The sequence below is a fragment of the Centruroides vittatus genome, unplaced genomic scaffold, assembly GCF_030686945.1.
Source record: "Centruroides vittatus isolate TY-2023 unplaced genomic scaffold, ASM3068694v2 contig_971, whole genome shotgun sequence".
NCBI lineage: Eukaryota > Metazoa > Arthropoda > Arachnida > Scorpiones > Buthidae > Centruroides > Centruroides vittatus.
Window position 1 is genome coordinate 3414715 of NW_027122644.1, and position 22752 is coordinate 3437466.

Consider the following 22752-nt stretch of genomic DNA (forward strand, 5'->3'; position numbering starts at 1 on the left):
GTAGTGTGTTCATGATATGTTGTGCACAACCCCATCCCTCACCACTTGGCCACTTCTCATGTAAGCCTGGACAAGCCCACAATGAGTATAGAACAAAAGTTTGTAGTAGTTTATTAAAAGTGTTTTTCATAAATTTAACACCAACAAACTGATTAATTGCCTTGACTAATTGCCTTAACTAATTAATGTAGGGCTTTTTTAACAAAAGAGCTGTTTTAAAATTTTGAATTAAGTGAACAAGAAGTTGAAATATGATTCGATTTTGTAACTCAATCATTAAAGCCAGACAATCTGGCAAATTATTGGGATATAATAAGGCTAAGTTAACGTAGCCTTATTATAAACCAATAATTTAACAGATCATCTGGCTTTAATCAAAAATCAAGTCTGTGGAGCTGTTGGTTAAATACGTAACTGAATCATTGTAATGATTTTAATTTTCGCTGACGTTACAATAGATATAATAATTATAATTGATAGACTGATATAAATAATAAACATGGAAAATAAGCAAATAATAAATAACTTTATTTTTTTAGTATGAATAAAAAGATAAGGGGAAAAAATGAATTAGTAATGTATGAATACTATACGTAAATTACAATAATGAAAAATTGAGTTCTTATCACAAAAAAGCAAAATATTTTTATAAGGGATTATTATAAATGTTTAATATATAAACATATAAGATATTACATCTAACTAAACTTTTCATTAATTTAATTTACTAATTCTTTTATAGTTTTGATAAATCATATCAAAGTAAGATTTAATTAACCCCTTCTGGGTTCTTCAAGCATCTTTTAACTGTAATCTAGCCGGATCTTCTAAAATGAATACGAATATAAAATCTGGCTAGATTACAATTAAAAGATGCCTGAAGAATCCAGAAGGGATTAAGAAAATGTTCGATTTACCAGATTTAATCGTAATACACACTGGTTAAAGGTTCAAGTGAGTCTAATTTTTATATTCATCCCGGTGTGCAGTCGAAATTTGCAGAGATTTGTTTAACTTCTTAAAAGTTATTGTAGACATTACTCTTAACAGGATGATGATAATCTCATCCTGCTCAGAAACTCAATGTCTGAAATATATTAAAAAAAACACTACCAATAGATATAATTAATGTTAATAGTTCAAACAAGACATACAAGAGAACTATAAAAGCAAAGAGTAATTCTCAAACTTTCTTCACTGCCCTTAAATTAATTTCAACAATAAAAAAGTGAATGCAACAGTAAGACATTTGCTTATCATCAAATCTAAAAAAGCACAGAAATTCTAAAAGAAAATTATGCCAATTTTCTTTAGAAATAATTCATTGATAGTACAATGTGTTAAATAATTGAATTCCTAGAAATACAATGACAGGTCTTGGTCATGTATTATAATTGATCGACATATTAAAAAAACCTGCTGAAATGAAAAATGCTATTATTTGTTAAAATAATTTCCCAAAATAAATTCATAATTTATTTAAAAACTGATTTATTTTTTAAAAGATCTTTGTAACTTTCAGTTGGGATAAGACTTCTAATTATCTGTTTCTATATATTTTTAAGTAAGTATTCTTTGTATATTAACTTTATCCGTATTTTCTTCAGAAGTTTATGAGAAGAATGCATCAATTAATTTATCCTGATTAGAAAATTTTTGATAATTAAATATACATAAAATTAAAACAATAGCAAAATTTAAAAACTTTTAAATTTATTATATACTGTATTTTTTTCATTATCATCACTTTTTGTCACTAAAGTCATTAAATTTATCTATTTATTATTATAACTTTCTTTTGATTAGGGAACACCTTTTCAAAACATTAAATAATTATTGCTAAACCATAATTCAATTTTTTTGATGTCTTTAAAAGATTTAACATTTAAAAAAGTCTAGATTGTCATCACATAATCTGTTAGTCCACAATGGGATGGCTAGCTGTATATGTATATGTGTATATATATACATATATCAGGTCAGTCCATAAGTCCATGCTCATTTTTATGACCTTGAGAAAAATCTTGTTTTGCTGTTAAACATGTCAGTCTAATGTGATAATTTTTACACTGAAGTGTTAAATTGGATCTCATTCATATAATACTGTTCAGAATTGTGAAAGTTTCAGTTGTTTATTTTGGTTAAAATGGAAGTAACAGATGAATATAAAAGACATGTTTTATACTTTTTATTTTTAAGTGGTGAGAATGCTACAAATGCAGCCAAAAAAATAAATACTGTACATAATCAAATTGTAGTTAGTGCAAGGACTGTGCAGAAGTGGTTTGAAAGATTTAGAAACAATGATTTTAGTGTGGAGGACAAGGCTCGTACTGGAAGACCCGTTGACTTTGATGATGATGCTCTCTCTGCACTAGTCGAAGCAGAACCATCTTTAACAGTTGATGAAATTGTGGAACGTTTAAATTCATCCCATGGAACTGTTCATAGACATCTACAACAAATCGGAAAAGTTTCAAAGCTAGGAAAATGGATACCACATGAACTGTCAATAGCTAACAGACAACAACGTGTAAACATTTGCACGTCTCTTTTATCTCGTATTGCTTTAGAACCTTTTCTTGGTAGGCTGGTTACTGGAGACGAAAAATGGATCCTCTATAATAATGTGACGAGAGAAAAAGACAATGGATGGATCGCAACAAGCAGCCAAAACCGACTGCAAAAGGTGGGTTGCATCCAAAAAAAATTCTTTTGTCTGTTTGGTGGGATATGTCAGGTGTAATTCACTTTGAGCTGTTAGAACCTAATCAAACAATTACAGCTCAAATGTATTGTGAGCAATTAGAGCATTTAAATGAAAAATTGAAAAAAAAAATCGATCGCCGTTAGTGAACAGAAAGCAGGTTCTCTTGCAGCATGACAATGCCAGACCACACGCTGCAAAAATAACTGTACAGAAACTTGAAAGCTACAACTGGGAAATTTTACCTCATCCACCATATTCGCCAGATATTGCTCCCAGTGATTATCATCTTTTTCTCAGTTTGCAGAATTTTTTAAAAGGGAAAACTTTTGAGGATGAGAACAATGTAAAAAAGGCTATTTCTGAATATTTTGATTCAAAACCGAAATCATTTTACCAAGACGGGATTAAAAAGCTACCATCAAAATGGCAAGAAATTGTACAAAATAATGGTGAATACATTATAGATTGAAATAAAATTTAATTAAAATTTTTTGCTGCTTTTTTTGTAGATAAAAATATGCATGAACTTATGGACTGACCTGATACATATACAGCTAAAAGCACAGAAATTCTAAAAAATATATTATATATATATATATTTTTTAATTATATATATATATATATATATATATATAGTATATATAGAGAAATTTACTATGGCTTGACTCAATGATGAAACTTTTTCCAATATATTATAAATAAAACAGTAGATACAAGTAATAATGAACAATAGAAATAAAATGTAGAAGGAAAATAAACTAGGAAAGTGCAAAATGAATAAATGTCAAGTTTGAAAACAAAACTTTTTGTCAAGATTCTGAATAAAAACAGATCTTATTAGGTTCATATAAAAGAAATTACCAAATACGTCATTAAATATGTTATATAATACTAAATAGATTTTTCATCGGGGAAACTAAAATAAATAAACTTTAGAAATTAATATAATACTGGTCTGCTTAACTAGATTACTAAATATATCATACACTTTTTCATTTAAAAGCTATATATATATATTTAATAACAACAATTATCGAGAAAAAAAGTAAAATTCCCAAGTCACTTACTTCAAATTAATTTTTCTATTTACATTAAAATAAAATATCATGAATATATAATAAAATAAAATATCACATATATATAAAATTGTCTTCATTTTCTTTTCCTGTCGTTACAAACACCAGTGACAGTCCAAAATGATTTTCACATACAGAGATGACCTTTCATTTGAGACTGCATCCTCTGCAAAAAAATACAAAATAGAAAAAATTCCTCTGGCAACTATGACAATAAAAGGTCATTTCCATATGTGAAAATTGTTTTGGATTGTCACTGGTGATTTTAGTGACAGAAAAAGAAAAATGAAGACAATTTTGTATATTTGTGATATTTTATATTTCAATGTAAATGTAAATATGCCTAGTTTTAATTTTAATTTATCTATATTAAAAATTTCTCATTATATTACTTGTGCAGAATATGAATTATTCTTCATCTTATTAATCTTACTTAATTTATGATATTTAAATTTTATAAGAGAAACGTTCTACATATAATTTAGTTAACAAATATAACAGCTTTAGGTTCATAAAAAGTTTAATGACTGTCTTATAAAGGCTTCATTTTAGTAAACAACACTTGCCTTAATATATTATCATAATACTTTATATGGAGATTTTTGTATATTTTGTAAACAGATCAATCACTTCTCTAGCTAATTTGGAAACTTCAAATTGTAAATAATGATTATTTATGGTTTGAAATTTTCAAACAAAAGACAAAGACATATTATTAAATGGGTCGATCATTTCTTAAGTTTTATCTTCAAATTATCCTTTCGACCTTACAGATTATGTTTATAATTATATAAAATAGTACATTTGACATTTGGAGCTATTTTATAGATTGCATCTTCAAACAGCCCAAATATCAAGTACAGTACTTCACATAATTATACATTATAACAATATCAATTATAATTAAATTTTCTGAAAGACGGCCAGATGGCTGAGAAGTCAAGGCAGCAGCCTGCGCTTTGGGAGATCCAGGATCGAATCCAGATGGGTTGAAAAATCCCCAGGAATTTTTCAGCAGTGGTCCTCATAAAGCTATCTCTCCCTTCCCAGCCTAATGGCATCACAGGGTTAAAGAAACTATGCCTTAATCATGGGTCATGGTGTGATACCCAATGGGTAAACTGGACTCTTAGTTGGACCACCGAGGATGTCTTTCAGGCTCCCATCCATTCTCTTAAGTCCAAATCACTAACTTTAGCGTAACTTTTATTGTGCAGCCTGTTCTGCATGTATTTTATTCCTTACTTTGCTCACTATTACAACTACCATTATTATTGTTATTATCGGTCAGCGGGGTCCACTTCCCTACAAGAAGTACCCTGCTCAGTGCATCCACTGAACTTATAGATCTAGAAAACCTATCACTTTTTCCATCAATTCCTTTAGTTTTCCTTTACTTGCTGCTAGTGTTCTAAGTACTTGTTCAGGCAGCTTGGATCAGTCAACTTGGCCAGCACCTCGGCAGAAATCCTCAGTGAGAGGAGAGTCAAACACGTAGTGTCTTGCGTCACTGCGAAAACACCCACAGGAGCAGCTACCATCTCCTTGTCCAAACCTGAAAACTTGAAATGGGGAAACTCCTGTGTCCGATCATAATCTGTGTCGTCAACCAGTTACAACACACCGAAGTAAGGCCAACTTCAGGCATGAAGGCATAGGTTGACCTACCTATTGTACTTTGAGTCCAGCACTCTTGCCAGTTTGTCATTGATCGCTGCAGTAGAGTACTTTTTATTTATGTAGTCAAGGGTTCCACTGTCCTCGTTATAAATGGGCCCCTGGCCCCCACCTTGGCCAGAAGAGGTGAGGGGTGGTCCATACAGATATGTCAAACCCCATCCCTCACCACTTGGCTGCCCCATTGTGAGCCTGGACAAACTCATAATGGGCTTACAAAAAGAGGCCCTTTAGTGTCCACAGGGCAAAAAGAGTTAAAAAAAAATAAATTCTGAAAACAACCAAATTAACAACAGGATTACACACAAATGTATTTCTTACAGCAATTTCAAATTGATAATTGATGATTTTAATTTTAATTAATAATTAAAAAGCTTTTTTTAAATATTTTAGAGAAATTTTTAATTTACATTAATTAACACCAAACTTTTATGAAACAAAGTGCACCAAAGAATCACAAAATAAACTCCAGTATGTGCTTTACTAATGAAAAAACAGACTAATATTTTTTCCATTAGTAAAGCATGTACTGAAGTTTATTTTATGCTCCATTGGTGTTTTGTTTATGTATTCTCTGATCTGTACAAATTTCATGAAGCAAACTTTTATGAATAATATATAAATATATAGAGACAAAGTATGATTTATCAAGCAAAAATGTAAATAAAAATGTAATTTTGTAATTTTCTAGAAATAATAATGCATTTTGATTACTTAAAGAAAATAGAATAATCAATACAATAAACAAAACAGTGATTTGAATCAGAATTAAATTTTATAATTCACCAAACAAAAATAATAAAATGAGACCTGGGAAAGTCACAAATTTCATTTTTATCCTTCTCCAAAAACAATAAAGACATAAATAAAATCAATAAAACAAATAAAACTGATATTTTACCAAAAGAAATTTTAATTTATATAATTTTCATATCATTATATATATATATATATAAATAAAAGGCTAACTTTGGAGTTCCCTGTGTTTGGGAACAAAGCCAAATGACTCTGCTGGCACTCTCTTTATCTGAATCTGTTCATTACTTTTTCATCAACTATTTAGAACAATAAAGTTAAACTATAATATTAAAAAAGAATGCAATTTAATTTTTTAAATTTATTTTGTTATCACATAGATAATCTGACAGCTGTTTGTATGACTTCATAAATATTTCTAAAGATATTACAATAAAAAAAATAATAAACTAATTAATTTTTTTAATCACAATACTCAATTTGGTACTGTGTGGAAAATAATTTGGTACTCAACATAAATATACATCTTTTGATGGTTGATTCCTTTTATTAAGAAGAAATGATCCAACTGTGAGAAACATAATTGACATTGATTAAAGATAAACAACAAAAAAAAACTTAAAAGCTGTAGGAGGTAGTTGACCACAATACAAAGAACATCAGGAATAATAATAATAATAAAAAAACAAATAGCATGATAAATATTTCTAACATAATTCTTTATGTTAATTCACACAGCCAAGTTTACTATATACAATGAGCAATCAATTTAATAACCTGAATGGCCAACATCTGAATTAAAGAAATTAACAACACAGTACTTAGAAAATTGAAAATTATTATGAATATAAAAAGAAATGCTAAATTTTTAATTCTTTTTATGACATTTTAAGATTATCTGCAATTTATCAACACTATTTTTAATTAAAAGTGAATAAATGATATTAAACAAGGTTAAATATAAAATAATAATAAAAGTTAAAGTTAATTTTTGGCTTAAATGAAAATTTATTTGTGATATAAGTGGAAATAAATTAATATTTCTGCCTCAAAATTTATATTATATAATTAATTGCAACTGAATATTTTATTATTCATTATTAAGGGAAGAATTAATAAGTTTGATTAATTAAGAAGATAATAAGAAACCAACAATTAAAAACATATTCCTTCTCATTATCATTATTTAAAGTTTTTCTTATGTTCGAAACAAAATAAAAAAGAAAAATCAAATATTTCTTGATAGGTTGTTGTTGTTGTTCAGATCTGCACTGAATTGATTTTTCTTTTTATTAATTTTCAATTTTTAAGCGACAAGTTTATTTTTATGTATAAAAAATATATGTAATGTTGCTTAGAAGGTTGCATTAGTTACTAGAATTTATAATGCATATAATTAAAAGAAACTTAAATATGAATTTCAAAATAGACTACATTTTTAACCATTATAATGTGAAATATTTTTTTTATGCATGAACACAGAATTAAAACTTATTTTTAATGTCAAACAATCCTGATATTTTAATTTTTGTTATCTAATTTCTCCTGAGCACAAGTGCTTACAGTTTTATCACCTGCCACAATGACCATTGTCAGATTATACATATTAAAAAAATATATATATCTTTCAAGCTACTGATACATGACAAAAATTTGTCTATAAAAACAATATTCATGAAACAGACAATAATTTATTTCAATTTTATTAAAATCAGATATTTAAAACAGATATTTTAACAAACTTTTTATTGTGTTTGATATGTTTTAATGAATGTCATAAACTTCAAAAAATTAATTTTTAATACATATATATTATAAAAATTAAATATGTAAAACACTATAGTCCATAATTCTATAGTATAGCATATTCAAATAGGAAAATATCAATACAAGCTCTTACCATACTAATGCTTAAAACATGAAATTTGTTTCCGTTGTAAAAAAAAATAATACCTGTCACATCAGCAACAGATGCAGCCTTCTAGCAATTTGAGATAGCATTTGCAGGTGGTAACATAGCAATTAATGTGTTTAAAAAGTAAGTCAGATCTGACTTTCTAAATTAGCCATAATTTAACTACATAATCCTAAATTTAAATTAGCAAACTGTAACATAAAAACTTGATCTAATGATTTAAATTATCTACTAATCATTATTAGTTTGAAAACAACCATTAAATGTTTTAAAATAACTGTTAATGTTAATTTTAAATTAATTAACACTCAATTTTCTCTTTATGTTTATATAGCTCAATACTCAGCATATAAACTGACACATCTATTCTAACAAATAATATGTACCAGATTTGTACTCAAAATTGTAGAATTTATTCCAGTTATAGGCCCACTAATAATTACTAATAAAGAGAATAACTTACCCAAATAAGCTAAGTAAATTATACAGAATAAGGCATAGAAACAAATAATTCACAGTGAATTATTTGTTTCTATGCCTTATTCTATGCCTTATTTCTATGCCTTATTCTGAAACTTGTTAGTATTTCAGATGATTTTAATACAATGATAGGTTTACTATCAGCTAATAATTTTCTTCAGTAAGTAGATACTTTCACATAAATAAATGTGATAAAAAATGAATGAATATTTTGATTTAAAAGTTTGTCAAGAACAAAAAACTCAGTTATATTTTAAAAAGTTAAAAATTATATTATTAAATATTTCTCTTAAAAATTCATAAATTGTATATAATATTTCTCTTAATAAAATTCTATAAATTTGAAAAGGAAAATTCCAGAGCAATTTTAATAAAACATTGCAAATATAATTTATAAACAGTCATTTTTTTGCTACTACTTATAGTACTTGCTACTACTTAGTTATATAATACTTACTACTTTAGCTAAAATAAACTAAAATCAGTTTTTAAAAAGACTGAAAAATCCTCAGGAATTAAAATTTAGAATACTTTATCATCATATGAAAATTTAGAAAATTATTTATTTTAATCTATAGTTATTACTAAATATAAATGGCTAGAAATCATTTACCTTTTTTCTATGGTAAATAATTTAATCTAAAAATATCTGTAAAGTCTAATAAATAAATAACTTACCTAACATTTCTGCAGTAACTTGAATGTTACAACTGTACATAGCCACCATCAACCTCTGTGGTTGAGCCTGAAATGCTCTTCTGCAGCCTTCTTTCATTATTGACATTATTTGACCTGCAAGAGGTCCATAAGGTGCATTACTATTATCAATTTCACTGTAATTTCCCACTAGTTCTGAATTATTTAAATCTTCTTTAGTGTCCGAATCTCCTATAAAAATAGAGTCTCCGTTACAATTTACAGCTGAATCTACATTCTGATTTTCTAATTTATCTGTCAACTGTAAATTAACTGTAGTGTCTATATCATTTAATAGGTTATCTATTTCCCAATTTTCAATAATAAAACAAACACCCATCATAGGTTCTTGGCATAAAGGTCCGGATAAAGTTGCTAATTGAAAACCATTTACAAAACTATTATCATATTGTAAAAATATACTTTCTAGTAGTTTATCTTTCTTTTCTATCCAAACTGATGGCTGTTTATACCCTGGTATGCGATTTAATAAGATGTTTGGTCCACATCTTTTAGGTCCAAATGACCATATTTGATCTACTGCATTTTTCCATGTTGGACCTTCTTCATTGAACACTACCTCTAATCGATGTTTTAAATCTTCTATTTTTTTTAAAGTTTCTGAAGTTAGTATATTAACAGAAATTTCTTGTTTACTTCTTTGAGTATTAACAGTTTTACATAAAGCTTTGATATACTGGGAATTTTCTTCTATTAGTTTAGTTACACATTCTGGAAGCGGTATAGCTCTTAATGAAATTATTGATCTCTTATTTGGTGTCTGAATTGTTATTAAACCATCAGATCCACTATTACCATCCAAATCAGAAAGCTATATATATAAAAAAAAAAAAAAAAATACAACATAAGAATCAATTTAATAATTATTATTCAAAATAAAATATAAAATAAACAGAACTTTTTCCTTATATATATAAAAGACAAAATTTTGCTTAAATTAATAGAATAGAATTTTATTTTTAAGATTAAAAAATAAACATTGTTGATCATGGTTAAATTTAGCTGACGATGTTATAATTACACGAAAGGACCAGCTAATTCCATTATGTAGATGATACATCCAAACAAAATTAAACATGACATTATGATGTTTATCCCATTTTAAAAACTTATAGTAAAAATGCTATATTTTTTATATAGTAATATTATAAAATACTATATTCTTAAAAAAATTTTTAATATAAACAAAATTATTTTGTTGCATAATTATTTCAAAATTTAAATCCAAAACAAGAATTTTACACTTTAGAAATGAATTAATTTCATAATAAATATAATTATCTGCTTCTAATACTTTAAGTATTGTTTTCTGCTTATTTCTGTTAAGAATAAAAAATTATTTAACATTTCTTTTTATTTTATATAATAAGAAAGAGAAGCTCTAAACAAATTAAATTATAACATAATGTTTTAATCACAATAAAAGATTATACAAAATTTTAAGAATAAACTATTATTTACATTTATTTAAATGCAAATATATATTATTTTTATAATTGAATATATTAAACAGAATATACTAACTTTTAAATGATTTATGAACACAAATTTATTTATAATTGTAATCTTTAAGATAGAAAATAAAATTAATTAGAGAGGAAATTTTTATGAGGAAAATCAAAATTAGAAACAAATTATAAAGTTGAATACAATTGCAATTAAATTTATGAAATCTTACCTTTTTAATTTGATTCTTGTCTTCAATAATTTCATTTACCATGTCAGTTTTTGGAGGTGGGACAATGGTTTCACGAAAAGGTACAATAGGTGGCGATACATTAATTTCAATTTTTGCAAATCTAAATATTATTATTTTTTAATTATTTAATATAATTTCATAAAATTAATGCAAATAAATAAATTTAAATACAAGATTGGAAGTTTTATGCTAACCTTTCTTTTAAATCATCCAAACAACGCTGTAAATGTACTTCACCTGCAGTAACAATAACATGTTCCCCTGTTTCTTGAATTAATACTTGAACACATGGATCTGCTTGATTTAATAAACGTAAACCAGAAACTAGAGAAGACATTTCACCTAAAAATTTTTTTAAAAAATTATTAATTATAAGTTTATTGTCAGATTTTTTGCTTTAAAAATTATTACATTAATTCTAATACTACAATAAAAGATAATAATCACTTTAACAGAATTTACTCTTTTGTATAAAATGTAAAAGTTTGTAAGACATTTTTTGTAGAAATTACATTAAGATCATTAGAGAAAAAAACTAAAAACAAAAAAAAATAAAAATAAAAATAAAAATATAGAGAAGAGTAAAGAAATGACATCATTAACAAAACATGCTTATGACGACAAGAAAGCAATAATGATATGGGTGAACTCGTAAATGATTTAAAATGAAAAAACAAAAACACCAATAGCAGCTAAACAGAATGAATGCAGGAAATTTAATTAATATAACTGGAAAATAATGATGAAAACTTTTAAATGTGAACATTAAAGGTTAGGAAAATAATAAGTGACAAATACTAGATTCTATAACCATCAATCAAAGTCACATAAAAAGCTGAAAAATTATTTAAAGCAGTTTAAAATTTCAAAAAGCTCATCATTTCATAGTAAAAATAAAAAACTGATTAAAATAAAAATCCAGCAATGAATTGTGTAATTTTTCTGGCCAAACTTTAAAATTGCATATTGCACTATCTGTTATGAGATTTTATTTTAAAATCTTTCTATATTAAAGATCAACAACTGCCGAATTATCGGGCTAGCAAATGGCTATAGTAATATTAATAATTAAAGTTAATTTGCTACTAGAGTTAGGCGTTAGGCGCCATCTCTTGCTAAATTTAATAATTAGAATTTTAATTAAATAATTTAAATAAATTTAGGCCTAACTGGAAGAAAAGAATCGGCCCGAAGCGGGATTCGAACCCGCAACTTCTGCTATCCATGCAGACACGTTACCAGTTACGCTACCCGGACCTTCGCTCCGATCTTCCCTTCCAGTTGATATAAGATTACCATACCACCATCGACGGTCATTACAATGCCGGCTGGGGACACATTAATTGCCCACGTCCTCCCAAAGGCACTCAACCAGCCTTTTCTTCCAGTTAGGCCTAAATTTATTTAAATTATTTAATTAAAATTCTAATTATTAAATTTAGCAAGAGATGGCGCCTAACGCCTAACTCTAGTAGCAAATTAACTTTAATTATTAATATTACTATAGCCATTTGCTAGCCCGATAATTCGGCAGTTGTTGATCTTTATATGTAACGGGTTAGTTGTTGTTTATTTATTTCTATATTATTAATTATTATAAAATGGCAAAGCTTAATTTTGAGGGTAGAAATATGACCCCTTTATCTCTCCATCCCATTGATGTTTAACCACTGAAATTTAATAGCATCAATTCCCCAATACACAACCACCCTGCAAAATTTCAGAAATTTTCAACAAAACCACGGAAGTTATTAAGCTTCAAAATGGATAAACAAAATCACGCCCATCCCACACACACACAAACATCTATACATACAGAAAAACCCTGAACTTTTTTGCATTTCTTAACATTTTAAGGTGATGAATCCAAAAATGTAAAAATATTGGAGGTGGTCATTATTTTTGAATGATTGCAATACTTCCTCTCTGTTAATATACTTCCCCTCTGTATATAATAGCCTAGAAAGTAAAGTAAATACTTATTTTATTAAAATTAGAAATAATACTTAATAAGTTCTTTTTATTGTGTAGTATATATAAAGATAAGAACATTTTTAATATTGCTTTCAATGATTTTGAGATGGCTTTCAAGAAGTCCTAATTCAAATCTTGGAAATAACTTAATGCTATTTAAATATCATTCCAAATTATTCTTGCCTTAAATGTTTCTAAATTATTTGACCATTAAGAATACCAAAATGAAAAGATATTCTGACTGTAGTGCCAAATTATTCTAATTTAATAAATCTATCAAATTACTGTTGATTAACTGGAAAATAAATTAATCCTATTTCATTTTTCAGACAGAAGTCTTTATTTCAAAACAAATAATAAAAAGAATAATAGTATAAATTTATAAAATAATTAATCTGTATGTGGATATATGTTAGACAGCAAATAATATTTGAGAATAATAACTATAAATATGTGCTTTTTTGCTTTCAATGAATTTTTAACATTTCATGCATATTAAAAATTATTCATAAGTTTATCCAAAAACTCTTTTTGATTTCTCTTTTAAACAGTATGATGATGTTTTCAGTGCTGTTTTTATCATAATCTTATGATAATCTATGAACTTAGTTTTCAAACTGATGGATTGGACTTATTATTATGATGGTTCTTATATTGTAAACTATTGAATATAAAATAATTGCCAATATAAGTAATTAAATAAAAATAGCTTGCTTTTTATAAAATTAAAACATTTTTCAGCTACTTTTACTAATACCCCTTTTTTTTAACTAAATTTTTCTATCAAATTCAGATCAGTTTGAGCATATTCCTATTTTTGTTTTGATATCTTATATATTATTATTATATTTTTCAAGTAGTTTAGAATTGTAAAGTCTTTCTTCATTTTGTTATTTTAAATCTTCAAATTAATATGACAAGCATTATCATCTTACATTTCAAAATATAAATTCATTGATACTATAATTAAAATCAAAATACATCAAATTAATAAGTATTATCATATTACTAATGTTCAGAATTTTCAATGTAACAGATAAAATAAAATTTTCTATATCAATTAGAAATATTTATACATGCTGAACTGTTATAAAAACTATTTATTAGATCATAAGTTTCATTTATTGATGCTTACAAAAACCTTCAGGAATCCAATAGTGTTCAATATTCAGTTAAAATTTACATTTTTGTTTTATCTCATTTATAATTAGTGCTCTAATATAACAGTTTCATTTTTTGTATGTTTCTGAAAGTGTGCCAAGCTAAAAAAGTCAAAATTAGAAAAACATCCACCTCATTAATTTGCCTAAATTTTATTTAAACTGTGTACAATTAGATTCTCTAATGTGTACAAAATACAAATAAAATTATTATTCTGACTCCAGTAAATAATAAATTAATTTTTAAAATACATTCAGCAACTATTTTAGATTTCTTTTAGCTACTTTCTACTAATAACAAATTAAGAGTTCTACTAGTTTTCTTATAGTGATCTCTTCAGCACTTTTTATCAAATCCAAATATATATAAATTTTCTAATCTCAAAATATCAACATCAATAGCAATGTAAATTATTTTCAATAGTTTTTTTGATCATTAAGATTAAATCAGAGACAATTAGTCCAGAATCTAAACGTGACATCTAGAATTATTAAGAATAAAAATCAATATAATCTGAGAAGAACTTATTAAACAAATGTTTCCAAGTAAGAACATTTCAGAAAAACATTTCTTTTTTTTAATCTCAATAAAAACAAAATGTATCAGTTTTGTTCCAGAATAAACTCATATTTTCAATGATAATAAGCTCAATAAACAACACCACACCATTTCATACAGCAAACTACACGATCTATTTAGATACTAAATAAGCAATAACTAAATAAATTAAACTATTAACCAATCAATAATGATCTGTTAAATGACTAAATCGTCATCAAAATATTAATCATGAAGTCTGATGAATGTGTGTTAAAAATACAATTAAAATCTAAATTGTGTTTTCAGAAGTTATATTTATACAACTTTGTAAAAAACAAATTACAAAATAAAATAATATAATGAATCTTATTAAATGAATTGCAAATATTTTTATTTAGTTATTCAATATAACTTTTTAAACTTGGAATTTACTCTTTTTTATATGATGCTGTGCTTTCTAACATACAGGGTGCACCAGAAACAACTGAGTTTTTAAATTTTAATTCACAAAACATTGGCCATTTACCAAATGTATCAGTACAAAGTAATAAATATTTGTTTCTCCAAAAAGTATTATTTTATTTCAACAACTGTCGGGTGTTTGTAGCAAACCCTGTATTTCATTCCTTCTTTTTATTACATTGAGTCATAACTATTATTGATAAGCTAACAAAACATTAACATGTTAATAAAAATTATTTTTTTAAACTGGAAAGGATAGTATCAAAAAATATTATCTCAATTGAAGCTGGAAAAAAATAAATATTATAATATTTTTGAAATTAAAAAGTATTACCATTTTGAAACCAAGAAAATTAAATCCAAAGTTAGAATTTTTAATAAATTTGCAGCCAAATACTAGAATATAAATCATTTTCTGGAGCCAAACCAAAATTTTGTGCTTAGGATCCTGAGACTGATAAATATAATAAATCTTAAATCACATAGTCTAACTTTCTTCAATGGACATTGATACAATTATAAACAAAACATTTTAAATATATGTGTGCATGTATGTAAAAATATCTGAAGGGAAATATATGTAATATTTTTAATTCAAATTATATTATCTACTTTAATGAAAAAGATTTCATACATACTTGGATGACTTGGTTCTAAAGCAACTCTGAGAATGGGATTAATAGGTGTTTGCAATTCAACAAATGGTGAACAAACTATTGTTGTAGAGAGTGTAGCTGACTTTAAAACATGTTCTTCTAAGCCACTAATACCTATTCATAATATAAATTCTTTAGCTTGAAAGATACTATTCACTGATAGTAGTAAAATAAATAAAATCCACACCTTATCAATGAAAGAACTTAAATTAAAACAAATATTTTCAATTCACTTAATAAATCATCTTAAATGTAACATGAGAATAGAGAATAATCTGTTAAGCAGACAAAAAATGTTTATTTTAAATTTAAGTTTTTTCTCTAACAAAATGTAAATTCTTCAGCATATAATTATTTTAAAATATCTAAAAAAATAAAATTTATTATTAATGAATATATTAACAATACACACCTACAACATTTCCAGCAGGAACAGAATCTAGTGATTCTAGTTCTTTTCCCATTAGTAAATAAAGATCCTTAATAGTAGCAACAGTTATATGTTGATCAGAAGGCAAATCTTTAAGAGTTAAGTTTTTGTTTATTTCAATATTCTAGAATAAAAAACAACAATATAATTTCAGTACTCGAGAAAATAGAAATATTCAATTAAGTATTAAATATGTAAGAATTACACTTATCCACAATTTTATTTCTAAAAGAAAAATATGATTATTTTTCTTCACATATTTTCTGGTTGATGATAGAGTTACCAAACAATGTATTATTTTAATGAATTTAATTTCAAAATGTATATAAATGGCATATAAATGTAACAAGATTAAAAAATTAAAACAAAACTTGGAAATATGATGATTATTATTATTATTATTAATGGCAACAAAATGTATTATAAATCTATTTATAAAAAGCACTGCAGATAAATGAAATCTATTACTAATCATTCACATATTTTCATGTTAAAACTGTAGAACCTGAAGAATGTAACTGAAAGCAGACATAAATGTTTTTATAAAATATATCTTAAGATAAAAGTCTAAATTTTTTTTCACTTAATTCTTAAAAAGAAAAGAAATAAAAAATAATAATTTTTTATTGATCAATGTTAATTTACTATCTATTATTATAAAACATTTATTTTCTAATTGTAATTATTTTTAAAGAAATAATTATATAATTAAACTCTGTTATTTAAAATTTTCAAATGTCATCACTTTTATAATAATCAAGTTTTACAAAGATGAAATTATAGCTCTGAAATGATTTGACTAAATGTTTTCCTATATTTGTTTTTCTATAATTATATTTTTAAATTAAAAAAAATTATTATTAAAGATCAAAGTAATAAATAATTTCATTGTAGTATAATGTTTGTTTATAAATTTTATAAAGGTAAAATCATTGTAATGGAAATCCTTTAAACAAACAATCTCTCCCATCTCAAAACACAAAAATTTCAAAATCAGCCATACACAATATTATAAATTAGTTCACAGATCATTAGATGCACACCATGTAGCTATCTAATTATCCATACACAATATGCAAATTCTAAATCAAATCGAAAAATTAGTTTTTATTTGTATATTCTAAATAAATAGTTGATTTTGTAAAATTTAAAATCTTCAAGGGGCTGTTGATAATAAACAAATCACAGCTTTCAATCAAGTTAAAATATTCTAAAAATCTATTTATTTTCTATGTATTATTTTCTAATGATATAAACATTAAAATTCAGAATAAAGTATAAAAATACTAGCAAAAATAAACAAGAAAATATTAATATAATTAACTTTGAAAAGATACTTTAAATTTCTATATACAGTAGAGAGTCGAAAATCGGAATCAATTGGGGACTGGGGTTGTTCCGATTAGTCATTTGTTCCGATTACCCATTATATACGAAAAAATACATTAACCTGTCCGATGTTCAAATTTTTCTCCATTGCGTGTCGCTTCACGTTGAATTTTCGTCGATTTTAAGCCCAACAAAATTTTTATAATAATAATCGAGGCTATTGTATCGTTAAAAATTATTTCTTTATTTTGTACAAACAAAATAAATATATTGAAGAATATAAAAACATGAAAATTATACTTTAGAAGTAAATCTAGTATCAAAAACGTTTGATTCAGCATGACACAGTCCGACTGAAAATCGTTCCGATTAACGACTCTCTACTGTAATATTTTGATTCTATAATCATTTACTATCAATAATTACGTAAACATGAAGTAAAACTATTATCCAGAAGAAACATATCATTTTAACATTTTTCTGTTAAAAGGCTCAATAAAATATTTTTATTAGATTACTGAATCACTAAAATTGTGTCATTGACAGTTTTAGAAATCATCTAGAACAAAAACTAAATCCACATAAAAAAGCAAATTTCAGGCAAATTGATGATATTTACAATATATAAGATGTACCGGTACAGTACATTCCATTTATATATTGCCTGACATAGAGGAAATAGGAAAACAAAAATCACATCTTAGCAATATTATATATTAACAAACCTTTTCTAATATTTTAGTAGGATCATGTTTTGGGCCTAAAACATAAAGTGTTTGTCCTTTGCAAAGTTTACCACTAAATATTCTTGCAAAAGCAATAAACACAACTTCTTCAACTTGATTAGGAGATTCAAGAGTATTAATATCATCTAATTCTGTAATAAAAAAAAATATTTTAATGTAATAATTAAATGTCATAATACCATATTCTAGTTTTACAAATTAAGAATGGGAAATTTGATTCTGAATACTCAAAATCCCAGAAAAATTTATAATTAGCTGTTCAAAAAAAAATTACTAAATTTTCAAAATTAAAAACAATTACAATAATACTCAAACACCAAAACACTTGCTGAGCTTACTGCTATCTTTAATTTCTAACGTTTTCAACCTAATTTTTATAGGTCATCCTCAGGAAAAATTTATCACAGTTCCACATTCGAATGTAAAGCTTTCGAATGCTCGCAACATTTAAAACTTTTCGAATCTTTAAAAATTTTTTAACGGTTTAAATAATAATGGATTAAACCAACTACAAACACATTAAAAACATTACTAATTAACAAACATAAAATAAATAAATAAATATTGTATCAAAAGTAGATTAAACTAGTTAAAGCTGCCATGTCCTTTCTACGGGTTTTTAAATTCGTAGAAAGGACATGGCAGCTTTAACTAGTTTAATCTACTTTTGATACAATATTTATTTATTTATTTTATGTTTGTTAATTAGTAATGTTTTTAATGTGTTTGTAGTTGGTTTAATCCGTTATTATTTAAACCGTTAAAAAATTTTTAAAGATTCGAAAAGTTTTAAATGTTGCGAGCATTCGAAAGCTTTATATTCGAATGTGGAACTGTAATAAATTTTTCCTGAGGATGACCTATAAAAATTAGGTTGAAAACGTTAGAAATTAAAGATAGCAGTAAGCTCAGCAAGTGTTTTGGTGTTTGAGTATAATTGTAGGTAATTCTGCCGAGGAAGTAAAGATTATTAAAAACAATTAGCTAAAAACATCAATAGGAGTAAAAAAACTCATGTTTTATGGTATTAAAAAAGACAAAATAAAGACAACATTACGTCTAAAAATAAAATATAATTATAAGGTCTTTCAATGATAATACATAACCATCATCTTCAGATAAAAACAAAATAAGGAAATAACAGAAAAAAGTTTGATAATTAAAACTGAATAAATTAATTATTTTTCCATTTTATTAGAATAGCTGTGATTTTTATTAAATTATATTTAAGTTGTATTATTGAATTATATTTATATTTAAACCCCATATTCTCAGCATTTCATCATAAACTTCACTTTTAACAATTGTTTATTTTGTGGGTATAGTTTTTAATTTAAAGCATGTTGAACTAAAGAACTACAGTATATCAGTAGCTTAAGTAATAAATATTTATGAAAGCCTGAATAATTTATTTCTGTCATTTACTTTTCCTTTTCTACACAAATCTGTTTTAATAACTTAAAACATTGTTCATTAATTTTCAACTCAATTATTTGATAAATATAGTTTTGAAACTGTAAATAGCAATATAATTATCAAAACTAAAAAATAGTCTATAATAATCCTTTTTAAAACTAAATATTTGTTTGCTGAACTAAAACTTTTCATAACGATATTGAGTGAATCTATTGACTATCATTACTACATTCATTTTAATTTATACTGGACATAAATGTTTATGACTGGCCAGTGTTAAATGAGTTTTAAATTTTAAGGTTTTAAAAAACAGTAATCATGAAACAGGATATAAGTATATTTTACCATATAATATCAAATGTTTGATTTGTCTTGTTAGTTCAATATTTTTAATGTTTTCTTTTAACTTCAACTCAGGAACTAAGGCATTGTCTTACAGAGCAATTCTTTACAGAAAATAATTTAATTCAGTTCATAAGTTTCACAAAGAAATTATAATATAAAGCACTGTTTATACAATATACATTTTGGGTGGAGAGTTTTTCATCAGTTGCTTGTGTATTTAATACCCATATTGCAAATTGTCTTTGGCAAATTTAGGTATTTACATATTGGTTATATTAAACTAGGAATTGTGGATGAATCTAAACTAATTTTAAAAAATACAAGTCTAAACTTTATAAAATTAAAGATTATATAGAGTATAATACAGACAAAACACTATCAACCAGAAATTGACTGATCACAAAAATTCTTACCAGCATAGAATTAAACACAAAAATTGCCATCAAAAACCTTTTCCTATTTTTACATGTATAAATTATTTACAAATACATCAGTATGCTTTCAATATATTTTGGACAGAAGTTTTGTAAAAAATTCTACAATTGCAGTGCTTTCTCTGTTGGAATGCTTCTGCCTCAGTACAAACATCTCCAACAATAATTCAGTACTATAATGTTACAGTACATTATAAATATCGTGTCATCTTTTGATTTACAACAAATTGTTCCCAATATGTAAATTTTCGGAAGACTATCCACAATCACAAAGCAGGCAATAAATATGCAACAACTGATGAAAAACATTCCACCAAAATTCATATTGTGGAAAAGGTGCCTTATATTATGAACTAAATTAAATTATTTTCAGTAAAAACTGCTCTGTAAGACAATGTTCCTGAGTTAAAAGTTAAAAGAAAATCTTTGATTTATATTCTACTATAGAATTTGATGAATCTAAAATATCTTAAAAATTAATAAATACTGGCTATTAAATAAAAATACAGTTCAAATTCTTGTCAATAAATTGTGCTAATTATTATTATTAATCACTTACTTTTTTGATCATTTTTGTCATTCATAGAATTTATATTCTTATCAGCTGTCATTTTCTCCATATGTCTCTGTCGAGCTTCCTCTCTACGAAGTGCAATTTCTTCTGTAGTAAGAGGTCTAAAATACATAATATTTAATTATAATAATAAAAATTGATATGTTAATTAACAATTGAGATTTCAGTTCTACAAATTTATAAATTATTTGAATTTATTGAATTCAATAGAAAAAAGTTCTTTTCCATTAATAAAAGTTAAATTGACTTTATTTTTTGTTTAAAATTTGTTTAAAATGGATGTTATTAATAACATCCGTTTTTCATCCTATCATTTGTTTTCTTATTTGAATTTATTATTTAAATTTTAAAAATCTTGAGTGATAACTATAAATGAAGTAAATAAATTATTTTAAAAAATGTATTAGCAAACTAATCTGAAAAACAAATATGAAACTAATTTTAAACATCAAGTTAACATTCCAAGATTATGATGATCATGATAAAACTAACAAAATGCGATTTTTAATTACAGTGACATTCCATTAACCTGACAATGCTGGGTTATCAAATATGCTGATTTATCAGATGATGGAAATTTTTCTGGTTTTTTTTTCAATTCCCTGGAAATGATTTTACATATTTTTGCATGTAAAACTGTTCAAACTCACTTTTTATGATTGTTTACTATGCCATTTCAATTTTTCTAGATTATTCCTATTTTTGGTTAGGAATAATCTGGACACACTAACCAGAATCTTACTTTATACCTTGTACACTTTTATCTATATCTACATCTATCTATTTCTCTATCTATCTATATTCTATATATTTTACATATTAAAAGTAAAATGTTCCATCACTCCCAAAACTGAAACCAAAAATAACACTTTACAAAGAAGTGCTATAAATAGAGACTCAACTGTGACTGCCAGATGTAATATAACCAAATCAAACAAGAAGGACAAGTACTTTATCCACACTTTCCAAAATATTGTTTCAATTTTAATTAATTAATTAATTTTGATTTCATTTTAAATTTTAATTTCAGTATGAAGTCTGGAGTTTTAATTTTCTTTTAATTTTAATATAATTTTCAATTTAAATTAAATATTTTAAAATTATTTTTAGTTTTAATTAACTGGCTACCTAGTTATATGTAATGCAGACAAATACCCAGTGCACCAATACTTTTCCCCAAATAAGAGCTTGACATACTGGCTTATTGGGTTTTCTGGCAGGCCATGTTAACGGAATTTCACTGTATCTTAAATGTTAAAATTAAAAATGTATGATAAGTGTATTAATTAAATTCAAGCATTTTCAATAAAATAACAGAATAACATTTTGAAAAGAAATTCTAAAAAATGAAAATTTTAATATCTTATCAGATCTACAAGACTATATCAATCTTTTCAATTAAATGAGAACCGATAATTCAAAAATTAACAACCATCTAAGAGCCAACAAGTTAATCTTACTGACAGATGTAAAATTTTTTTCTTTTCAGTTTAATTCTCTAGTTAAACATCATTTTAAACACTGAAATTTAATATTTTGTTCAGATAGATACTGTTTCTGATTAAGCATAAATATTTAGTGCATGTCATTACACAATGGAAAATTGATGCTCCCCAAAATTATATTATTAATTCACAAATAGAAAGTCACACTGA

At 25.4% G+C, this 22752-nt stretch overlaps 1 protein-coding gene across 1 annotated transcript in view; it reads right to left on the minus strand.

The window, feature by feature from the left end:
• The window catches only part of LOC136985583 (elongation factor-like GTPase 1), an 84155-nt gene that overhangs the window by 20890 nt on the left and 40513 nt on the right, over positions 1 to 22752 (minus strand). The window contains exons 15-21 of the mRNA XM_067282902.1: positions 21083 to 21198; positions 18308 to 18459; positions 16236 to 16377; positions 15806 to 15937; positions 11225 to 11372; positions 11010 to 11130; positions 9293 to 10142 (exon numbers count right to left, since the gene is read on the minus strand). Of these exons, the coding sequence (XP_067139003.1) occupies positions 9293 to 10142; positions 11010 to 11130; positions 11225 to 11372; positions 15806 to 15937; positions 16236 to 16377; positions 18308 to 18459; positions 21083 to 21198 (1661 nt within the window). The remainder of the gene's footprint in view (positions 1 to 9292; positions 10143 to 11009; positions 11131 to 11224; positions 11373 to 15805; positions 15938 to 16235; positions 16378 to 18307; positions 18460 to 21082; positions 21199 to 22752) is intronic.